Here is an 11,890-nt window from a genome sequence, read left to right on the forward strand (position 1 = left end):
ATTTTGCAGTCTCATTGGCCATTGAAGGGACTAGGAAGGCCTCTCCAGGGAGAGTTGTGGGGCTGATTGTGTAGTACTGAGCTATACTTGTGGGAAACTCCTAGTTTTTACAACATTTCCATGGAAATCCAAGTAACACTGAGCCAGATATTTGGGTTAAAAGCAGACAAAGGAACGAGCATGTACAAGATGCAAGAAGATCCTTTTTCAATACTGTCTGATATTTATTAGTACTTTGATCAGCAACATCCAAAGTGTGCCATACTGAAAGGGTTCTGGAATTCCAGGCTGTTTCTTAGACTGTAGGCTGCAAAGCTCCAGCTTGTCACACTGAAGCAGGTTTGCTCAGGAGATAAACCTACAGCTGGATCAGCAAATAGGCTAAGAGAGGAACTCTATACTAACTGGGCCTTGTTGGTGAGAGATAATGATACAGAGAGTGGAAAGAAGAGCTGGCTATCTCATCCTCATCAGGAAAACTGTACAGTTCCATGATTTGTGCTATGTCATAGGCATCAGAGTACAAAGCAGGAACTGAGGCCCCTAGCCTCTCCAACTGAGGATCTTGCATTTGGACATCACTTGTAGCAATCTCAGTGATTATAGAGTCAGTCCCCTGCCCAATGGAAAGGGTCTAAGGGCTCAGGTGAGTGGGAGCTATAAGAATCTGAAACTGCAGGGAGAAAAGAATGAGGACTGGTTGATGCTGTGGGCACATTCTTGGCTGGAAGGACCTGGTTTGGTGGCTTTAGTGATTGCTGCTCTTGTTGCCACTGCTGGTTCCTCTTTTTGAACCGCCGATTCCTGAACCAAATCTGGGAGTGGGGGAAGAGAGGAGATTATGATCTGTTACTAGAGAAGGAGTTTGAGGCTCCTCCTGGGTGAAAAAAGTCAGATTATAACCCTCATGTCCTCTCCAAATCACTATGATACTGAGTTCTGAGAGAGCAGAGGTAGGTATGAATGGAGTCAATAGGAACAATGAGGGATCAAGGCTGGGCCCCAGAGGAAAAAGAAAGAAAAAAAAGGAGGGTATGTCTCAGAGGTTGTGTTGGGGGTTCAGAGAAAGGGTCCTGAACTCTAGAGAAGAGAAGGAAGATCAGGGATGTAGGGAGAGGTGGAGAATTTGAACTAAGGGATTTTCAAGGATTATTTTAGAAGGCCTCTTCAGTGAGCAATATTCTAACAAAAATTTGGGGCCTTAGCAGACTCATATGTTGGAGGAGTTACTTGTCTGGTGGTAATGTTGTGAATAAATGATTGCAGGGTTTTGCTAGAGAAGTTCCTAAGTAAGAAGTCTGCCTGAATGAGAGTCATTTCTCTAATTTGAGCTCTTTCGTACCTCTGGAGTTCTAATTCCAGTTATACTATGTATTATCTCCGTGACCCAGTCACTTGGCTCCCGAAACTCACTTTTCCTCATCTTTTAAACTGGATGATAATAAAGCCAGCATATACAATGTGCCCAGCTCAGTACTAGCACACAGTAGGTACTCAATAAGTGAAGTGTTACTACTTCATTGTGTTACAATGAAGTAACAATGTTACTTCTTCATTGTGTTACAGAGGGAATTTCCAGGCTGAATAGTAGAATGTAATTTGGATGGGGGCTCAAAGCACACCTCAGAGGATCAGACAGACCTTTACTGTTGACGCTGGTAGGTTGAGTTTTAAAGCAAGTTCTCTCTGGAGGTTTTTATCTGGAAACATGTGGCAGCTAAACAGAGCCTCCAACTATTCTTGCTGTGTGTGTGTGAACGAGGTGCGTTCGTGAGGCTTCTTCCATTTTGCTGTAGAGCAGAGATGGAGAGGAAGTGGTTACACTAACACGATCCCTTTCCCACTCAAATCCCCAAAATACCACAACTGTGAATTTCCCATGTCTTCCCCCCAACCAGGCTTGGAATCTAGGGATAAATATCCCAGTTCTTGACTCTAGGAGGCTGAGCCCTATGTAACAGCACTCTGTCCTCTGTTTTCTGAAATTTAGTTGGTCCCTGCTAGGAAGTGTTACCTCTTCAATTTTCTCTGTACCCAGTCTGTCTACCCTGCCTAACCTCAGGACAGTGGACAGTGGTTTCCCTTGTCTTCTTTTCCATATTTTGTTTCTTTTAGAAACTGGGAAAAAACCTCATGTCCCCGTGCCTGAATCTATAACACAGTCTTCAAAATGGGTTTCCTCTTCTCATTTATTTACTCAGGAACCTAGTTTATCTCATCTAGAAAATGAGATTTTTCTTCTCTAGGCTTTCTGAAGCTCTATTCGCTCCTCTGAGAAAAGATTCATAAGAAATGAGACATAACTAAATATGTGGAGACAATTGAAAAATTATGGAATATTTTTTAAAATGGCAATGGAGAGAAAAAGGAAATTTTCTAAGAAAATACAATTACCACAATTTGCTGAAAAAGAACTGCAGACACTGAATGGACTAATAACCATTAAAAAAACAAGTAAGTTATAGAATTCAAGGCAATGTTGTGCTAATTCTCCTGCTATATGCCCATTTCAGTATAAGGAATAAGAGTCTTCATTTGGTCCTCACTTCTGTATTTGAAATTCCTACCACCAACACTAAAACCAGACAAGAATAAGCACTATCATCAAAACTATAAAACTAATGCTACTTATGAACATACACAGAAATAACTTTTACACATATATTTAATATAATCATATATTTAAATGTACATATTCCTAAACTTATAGTATCTATTTTTGCAGTTCATATGTATTTGAAATCAAATATATAAAATATTAATTTATAATTATTGATTTTTTTCTACTCACATTTTACAAAAGTATTCTATTCAAACTGCTTGCATTTACCTTAAATAGCCATATCTTTATCAACACTCTGATCCTCTTCTTTTTTTCTTTTTTTGGCCATGCCACGCAGCATTCGGAATCTTAGTTCCCCGACCAGGGGTCGAACCCTTGCCCCCCGCAATGGAAGCACGGAGTCTTAACCACTGGATAGCCAGGGAAGTCCCCTGATCCTATTCTTTTAATTAAATAGTGTAGTTTTACCAGGCATATAATCTTTACTTTGAAATAAGTTTTTTGTGATACAGCACTTTTGGAATACATTTATGAAATGCTGTTACTGGGAATTTTGTTTTAAGTTACAAGAAACTTATATAATATTAAGATAACTCTTTTGCCCCCACATTCATCCTGTAGGGGTGCATTTGCGATCTCTACAACTTACTAGTTACCATATTGCTTTAAAACAAGACAGTGTTTTATTCATGTATTTGTGTTAAGTCATGTATGGAAATAGTACAAATTTGAAACCATCCTTGTTCCCCAGCCACCCAATTACTCTCTAGAGCTCTTCTGTATAGTATAGTAGCCACTACCCAACATGGCTGTCAAACACAAAAATGTGACTAGTTCCAACAAGTACTAAATTTTTAATTTTATTGAATTTTAATTAATTTAATTTTAAACACTGGTATTCAATCCAGTTATTGGGAAGCTTTTTAATATGCTTAGAACAACTTGCATATGTGGATCTACTCTTTCAACTGTAAACTTTATGAACTCTAAATGCAGAGTAAGTATTTCTGATGAAAATTTAGTATTTACATTGAGATATGCTGGTAAGTGTATATTTTTCACTGGATTTCAAAGTCTTAATATGAACCAAAGAATGTTGGGACTTCCCTTGTGGTCCAGTGGTTGAGACTCCACGCTTCCACTGTAGGTGGCACAGCGCAGGTTCAATCCCTGGTTGGGGAACTAAGATCCTGCATGTGGCACAGTGAAGCCAAAATAAAATAAAAATTAAATTAAAAAAGAATGTAACTATTTCATTGGATTGTATATTGTCTGTTTAGCAGAAAGATGTTACAAGTTAAGATGTTAAATCCTATATGATATATACAATGTCTGATTTAATGTCTGTATTAAAAATAAAGGTAAAGACTTTAAATTTATTATCTATTTGTGTATTAAACACAACATATAAAAGTAAATTAAATAAAAATCTCACAGGTGATAAAAAAAGAAGGAAAAGACTAATCTTTGTGTATGTATTTATCTTTTTACATACTCTTAAATTATCATCAACTTGCTTTTGTGTTTATTTGTAATATTATCCCTTTTAGTAAGGCTATAACAATTTTTTGCCTCAAAGATTTATGCCTATATCTTGGTGTAAGAACCAGACTGTTCTGACACCTCCTTTCTTGTGTTTATCAAATTGATCTTGGAGCTGCTGATTGTCTGTGGCTTCCCACTTATCTGTGCACAAAGATGCAGAAGGAAGACAGCAAGGAATCATCAGGGCTTAAGAAGATGAGAACCCCCCAAACATCAACAGGTATACACTGGAAAGTTCATCAGACCATTCTGCGAAAAGCCATCTGTGAAAAGATGCTTTTAGACCTACAAAAGTTGAAATAATCCATTACCAGCAGACCTGCACTATAGGATATGTTAAAGATCATCCTTCAGGCAGAAGGATAACATCATATATCTGAAAAGATTTGCATCTGGAATATATAATAAACTTCTGTATCTCAAAAATATGAAGATATATATTCCAATTAAAAATCCTTTAAACCTAATGAATAGATTTGAGTAAGCTTTTCACCAAAGAAGATATATAAATGAAGATATGGAAGAGTGTGGAGAAATTGGAACTTTCATACAGCAATTGGAAATTACAGGTGGGACTGTTAAATGATATAGTCACTTTGAAAAACCATCTGGCAATTTCTTCCTAGGAATATACCCAAGGGAATAAGAACATTTATCTATGCAAAGATGTATACCCAACTATTCATAGCAGCATTGTTCATTATTGCCTAGTTGGTAACAATCTAAATCTCCTTATTGAATGAATACACCAACTTTTTGTATTCATACAATGCAATACCATTCAGCAATAAAAGTAATGGATTACTGATGCATTTTATACAACATGAATGAACCTCAAAAACACTATGCTAAATGAGATGTATACTTGCTAAGATTGAATGATAGACCCATGAACTTATACTATTCTCTTGTGGTTTTGTTTGTTTTTTGGCCACGCCGTGCGGCTTGTGGGATCTCAGTTCCCCAACCAGGGACTGAACCTGGGCCACAGCAGTGAAAGAACTGAATCCTAACCACTAGACCACCAGGGAACTCCCCTCTTTTTTTGTTTATATTTTAAATTTTCTATATAATAAAAAGTTGAAATAAGTAAAAAAATGTACTCTTCAGCAATTATTTTTTCCAAAAGGAGAGGATTTCACCCTGAGATGGAACTGTTATGAGCAGGAACTATGTTTGTTAAGATAAGTGGCTAGAAGTGGAGTGGAGATTCAATAATCTCTGAATCATTTAAGTTTAATAGTAGAAATATTGCTTATCAACTGTACTTTTCTAGGAATGTGATCATGAACAGTTTAAATTCTTCACCTCAGTTTCATCAAGCATAAAAAAGGACTGCTATGACACATGCGCCCCAATGGCCATAGCAGCATTATTTACAATTGTCAATATATGGAAGCAACCTAAGTGTCCATCAACAGATGAATGGATAAAGAAGATGTGGTACATATATACAATGGAATACTACTCACCCATAAAAAATAATGAAACAATGCCATTTGCAGCAACATGAATGCAACTAAAGATTATCATACTAAATGGAGTCAGACAGAGAAAGACAAATACTGTATGATATCACTTATATGTGGAATCTGAAAAATACAGAAAACTAAGGAATGTAACAAAAAAGAAGTAGACTAACAGATATAGAGAACAAACTAGTGGTTACCAGTGCAGGGGGAAGGGTATTATAAGGGTGAGGGAGTGAGAGGTACAAACTATTGGGTGTAAGATAGGCTACAAAAATGTATTATACAACATGGGGAACTATAGACAATGTTGTAATAACTGTAAATGGAGTGTAACCTTTAAAAATTGCATAAAAAATTAAAAATGAAAAGAAAATGGGGCTGCAGAACTTAAAAAAAAAGACATTACCTTTAATATCTGTTTGAAGGAAATGTCCAGACTTTTCATGTCTTGTTATACATTTCCTATATTTTTTACATAAGGAACAGCGTTTATAGTTGTATGTACAGCGGGAGTCTGCAACAAGAAGTATATATTTTCAAACAAGCTTTTAATGATTTAACAATTTTTTTGTGTGTGTGTGGTACACAGGCCTCTCACTGTTGTGGCCTCTCCCGTTGTGGAGCACAGCCTCCGGATGCGCAGGCTCAGCAGCCATGGCTCATGGGTCCAGCCACTCCGTGGCATGTGGGATCATCCTGGACCGGGGCACAAACCCGTGTCCCCTGCATCGGCAGGCGGACTCTCAACCACCAGGGAAGCCCTGATTTAACAATTTTTGTAAATCATTTTCAGGCTTCTGCAGCTGTAGATTCTCACTGCAAATCCCTTGCTTGCTCGTGCATGAGTGTATTTACAATACAAAATATTACAGGTTTCATATTTTTGCCCATTAGTGATTGTTTCACATGTGTAACACTTTGGTTGCAATGTTAAATGGTGGACAAGTAATGTGGATGGGAAGTAATTTTAAATCATGTGTAATTGGTCACAAGGCCTAAGCTGCAGTAACTGTTGCCTTTTTTTGCTTTGTATGTGTTAACCTTTGGCTGTAGAGATGGTGTATCTATCCAATAGGAAGCCATAGTTATTTACACTGACCAACCTAATATTACGACTACTCTGAGATGGCCAAATATAAATTAAAAGCCGTAATTAAAGAGTGCAATTTTGTATTTTAAAAATATTGGGAAGAGAAATTATATAAAGATATCTGAGAAATTTTTTAAAAAGGAAAGAGAATAGGCTGGACTGCCAGCTAACAAAACATACTCTAAATTGATAACATATGGAATGCTGCAGTATTAGTTTAAAAAAAGGCTAACTTAGCACTAGAACAGAATATAGAAAAACAAACAAACAAACAAACACTAGCAGACATGGAAAGATGGCATTTCTAGTTAGTAGGAATAGAAGTGGCCATTAGTGTACAAGAAATTAAATTACACTCTAGCTGACAAAGTTCAAAAAAAATTCCAGATATATTCAATAGCTAATTTTTAAAAGTTTATATTGAAACAATAAAAGAAAAAGAAACCTTAAATGGATAAAATAAATTGCATCAGAATTGAGAAATTTTGTTATGGAAATGAAAGAGAAAGAACTCATTATCCCTTTAATAAAGAATTTGCACCAAAACAATGAGAAAGACATTCACAGAAAGATAGACAAGATGAAAAGACAGAGGGCTATGTACCAGATGAAGAAACAAGATAAAACCCCAGAAAAACAACTAAATGAACTGGAGATAGGAAACCTTCCAGAAAAAGAATTCAGAATAATGATAGTGAAGATGATCCAGGACCTTGGAAAAAGAATGGAGGCAAAGATCGAGAAGAGGCAAGAAATGTTTAACAAAGACCTAGAAGAATTAAAGAACAAACACCTAAAAGAATTAAAGAACAAACAAACAGAGATGAACAATACAATAACTGAAATGAAAAATACACTAGAAGGAATCAAAAGCAGAATAACTGAGGCAGAAGAATGGATAAGTGATCTGGAAGACAGAATGGTGTAATTCACTGCCATGAAACAGAATAAAGAAAAGAGAATGAAAATAAATGAAGATAACTTAAGAGACCTCTGGCACAACATTAAATGTAACAACATTCACATTATATGGGTCCCAGAAGGAGAAGAGGGAGAGAAAGGACCTGAGAAAATATTTGAAGAGATTATAGTCGAAAACTTCCCTAACATGGGAAAGGAAGTAGCCACCCAAGTCCAGGAAGTGCAGAGAGTCCCATACAGGATAAACCCAAGGAGAAACACGCCAAGATGCATAGTAATCAAATTGACAAAAATTAAAGACAGAAAAAAATTATTGAAAGCAACAAGGGAAAAATGACAAATAACATACAAGGGAACTCCCATAAGGTTAACAGCTGATTTCTCAGCAGAAACTCTACAAGCCAGAAGGGAGTGGCATGATATATTTAAAGTGATGAAAGGGAAGAACCTACAATCAAGATTACTCTACCTGGCAAGGATCTCATTCAGAATCAAGGGAGAAATCAAAAGCTTTATAGACAAGCAAAAGCTAAGAGAATTCAGCACCACCAAACCAGCTCTAAAACAAATGCTAAAGGAACTTCTCTAGGTGGGAAACACAAGAGAAGAAAAGAACCCTCAAAAACAAACCCATAACAATGAATAAAATGGTAATAGGAACATACATATCGATAATTACCTTAAATGTGAATGGATTAAATGCTCCAACCAATAGACACAAGCTCGCTGAATGGATACAAAAACAAGACCCATATATAGGCTGCCTACAAGAGACCCACTTCAGACCTAGGGACGCATACAGACTGAAAGTGAGGGGATGGAAAAAGATATTCATGCAAATGGAAATCAAAAGAAAGCTGGAGTAGCAATACTCATATCAGATAAAATAGACTTTAAAATAAAGAATGTTACAAGAGACAAGGAAGGACACTACATAATGATCAAGGGATCAATCCAAGAAGATGATATAACAATTATAAATATATATGCACCCAACATAGGCGCACCTCAATCCATATGGCAACTGCTAACAGCTATAAAAGAGGAAATCGACAATAACACAATAATAGTGGGAGACTTTAACACCTCACTTACACCAATGGACAGACCCTCCAGACAGAAAATTAATAAGGCAACACAAGCTTTAAATGACACAATAGACCAGATAGATTTAATTGATATTTATAGGACATTCCATCCAAAAACAACAGATTACACTTTCTTCTCAGTTGCACATGGAACATTCTCCAGGAGAGATCACATCTTGGGCCACAAATCAAGCCTCAGTAAATTTAAGAAAATTGAAATGATATCAAGCATCTTTTCTGACCACAAAGCTTTGAGATTAGAAATAAATTACAGGCAGAGAAACATAAAAAACAGAAACACATGGAGGCTAAACAATACATTACTAAATAACCAAGAGATCACTGGAAATCAAAAAATACCTAGAGAAAAATTACAACAAAAACACGACGACCCGAAACCTATGGGATGCAGCAAAAGCAGTTCTAAGAGGGAAGTTTATAGCAATTCAAGCCTACCTCAAGAAACAAGCAAAATCTCAAATAAACAATCTAAACTTACATCTAAAGGAACTAGAGAAAGAAGAACAAACAAAACCCAAAGTTAGTAGAAGGAAAGAAATCATAAAGATCAGAGCAGAAATAAATGAAATAGAAACAAAGAAAATACCAAAGATCAATAAAACTAAAATCTGGTTCTGTGAGAAGGTAAACAAAATTGATAAACATTTATCCAGAATCATCAAGAGAAAGAGGGAGAGGACTCAAATCAATGAAATTAGAAATGAAAAAGGAGAAATTACAACTGACACTGCAGAAATACAAAGCATCGTAAGAGACTACTACAAGCAACTCTATGCCAATAAAATGGACAACCTGGAAGAAATGGACAAATTCTTAGAAAGGTATAACCTTCCAACACTGAAACAGGAAGAAATAGAAAATATGAACAGACCAATCACAAGTAATGAAATTGAAACTGTGATTAAAAATCTTCCAGCAACAAAAGTCCAGGACCAGATTACTTCACAGGTAAATTCTATCAAACATTTAGAGAAGAGCTAACACCCATCCTTCTGAAACTCTTCCAAAAAATTGCAGAGGAAGTAACATTCCCAACTCATTCTATGAGGCCACAATCACCCTGATACCAAAGCCAGACAAAGATACTACAAAAAAAGAAAATAACAGACCAGTATCACTGATGAATATAGATGGTGGTGGGATGAATTGGGAGATTGGGATTGACATATATACACTAATATGTATAAAATAGATAACAAATTAGAACCTGCTGTATAAAAAAGTAAAATAAAATTAAAAAATTTAAAAAAAATGAAGGTGAAATGATGACATTCTCAGATTAAGAGAAACTATGAGATCTGTGGCCATTAGTCCTGTTCTATAGAAATGTTAAAGAAAGTTCTTCATGCTAAAGGGAAAATTGGAACTTTAGGAATGAAGAGGAACAGAAATAGTAAATATCTGGTTAAATGTAATAATAGTAATAACAATAATAATATTTGGAAATGTTTTCCATGTGTTAGACACCTAAGTGCTTCATATACGTGATTCATTTAATTCTCAACAAACACATGGATAGAAGTACAATTGTTAGCATCCTCTTATAAATGAAAAGAAGTTAAGTTCTTAAAGTCTGGGTAGCTAGAGTAGCTTAACTGGGAATCAGGTCTTACTAACTCCTGTGTGAGGAATCTAAACCCCTGCCCCTGTCCTCAGGAGGGGCATTTGAGGGTCTACAGCTAAAACTGGCATATTAAACAAAGAAGCAAAGGTTTCATCTGGACTTGGGTATTTTCCCAGATCAGGGCTATGGAAAGCACAAGACAGAATTGCCACCAGGGGCACTGCACTTACTCAGCAAATATTTATTGCCTGCCTTCTACAGCCAGTGCTTATCTCTGTCTGGTGATTCTGCAGTGAACAAAACACACAAAAACTGCTGCTCTGATGGAGCTTCTAATGATGAATAGTCTAATGAGGATTTTCAAAGTCCAGGCTAGCACAAACTGGGAAAGTATGGGAGCTTTGCAAAGCAGACACCAACCTTCAGTAATAAGGAGTCTCACATTTACTCCCTGACTGTCATAAGGCAATCAGATCTTTCCTCTATTCTAAATTTACAACCCTCTGTCCTCAATTTACAACCCTCTGTCACCTCCCTCCAATGGGGATGGAGCTGAGTGATCTGCATCCTTAATCTTGCTCCTTTGGTCTTTTAAATCGTTTTTGACCACTTAAACCCCACATTCTGGAACCCTCCCCTTCTATCCCTCCCCTCCCCCTGCTTGCCTGTCATGATTGCCCATTTTCAAGCCCTCTTGATGTGTCTCTCTGGAAATGCAGTTCCTTCAGTGTGTCCTCATGATGAAACACCCTGTATTTAAACGTAATTTTTGATACCATCAGACCCTTGCACCACCCAGACACACCTCCAATGTCACACCCTTCATTCATTCAATCATTTATTTATTCAATAAAAATATGATTAGAGACTAAATAACTGTTGCTGGAAATAGAGTCATTATTCTCTTTATACTCAAACTCCCTACCTTTGACCAACCCTTTATGCTGGCTCCTGTGTCCTTTTGATACCACCACCTCTTTACTTTTACTCTTGCGTTGTTTCAAGTTATAGGTCTGTCTCTTTAAAACAGCAGTCCAATTGGAGAATTTTAACATGGATTAAATCCACTTATGTTTGATAGGATAATGATTAGTAATCTATGAGGATTGATTTCTACTTCCTTATCTTTGTGTTTTGTTTTTTTTCTTTTTTTCACTTTTCCTGCCTTCTGTTGGAATGGTTGCACTGTATTCCCTCCCCCTCTCACACAATGGTGTGTAAGTTATATGCAAGATTTAATTACCATTAATTTTTTCACATACATACTTGCCTTTAAAAATTCAAACATTAATCTGTTTCTCTATATGTCTTCCAAACAATAAAATGCTCTTTGAATTTTTAACAGTGAATTCTCCATCTTCAGTCTTTTGTGTTACTTTTGTCTAGTATTTTGCCTCTTTTAAAAAAATTTTATTGAAGTATAGTTGATTTACATTGTTGTGTTAATTTCTTATGTACAGCAAAGTGACTCAGTTATCAAACTTGCTTTTATGCCCCTAAAAGTCATCATTATTATTTCGTCATAAATATTAATTTAGATTTAACCATAGGTTTATCAAGTTCTTTGGTCATCACTGCTTTTTTTCATCCTTCTTTTTCCTCTTGGCATACTTTTATTCTTTCTGA

General features: G+C 36.3%; 1 protein-coding gene across 1 annotated transcript; it reads right to left on the reverse strand.

Moving 5' to 3' along the window:
* Positions 1–239: 239 nt before the first annotated feature.
* On the reverse strand, positions 240–11,319 carry ARGFX (arginine-fifty homeobox; the record flags this gene model as incomplete). Its single annotated transcript, XM_079705258.1, is given in 7 exon segments — positions 240–393; positions 395–409; positions 411–616; positions 735–815; positions 1,642–1,734; positions 1,738–1,790; positions 11,190–11,319. Coding segments are annotated over 7 exon segments (732 nt in total).
* Between the last annotated feature and the right edge of the window lie 571 nt (positions 11,320–11,890).

This window comes from Hyperoodon ampullatus (assembly GCF_949752795.1).
Source record: "Hyperoodon ampullatus genome assembly, chromosome: 5".
Lineage (NCBI taxonomy): Eukaryota > Metazoa > Chordata > Mammalia > Artiodactyla > Ziphiidae > Hyperoodon > Hyperoodon ampullatus.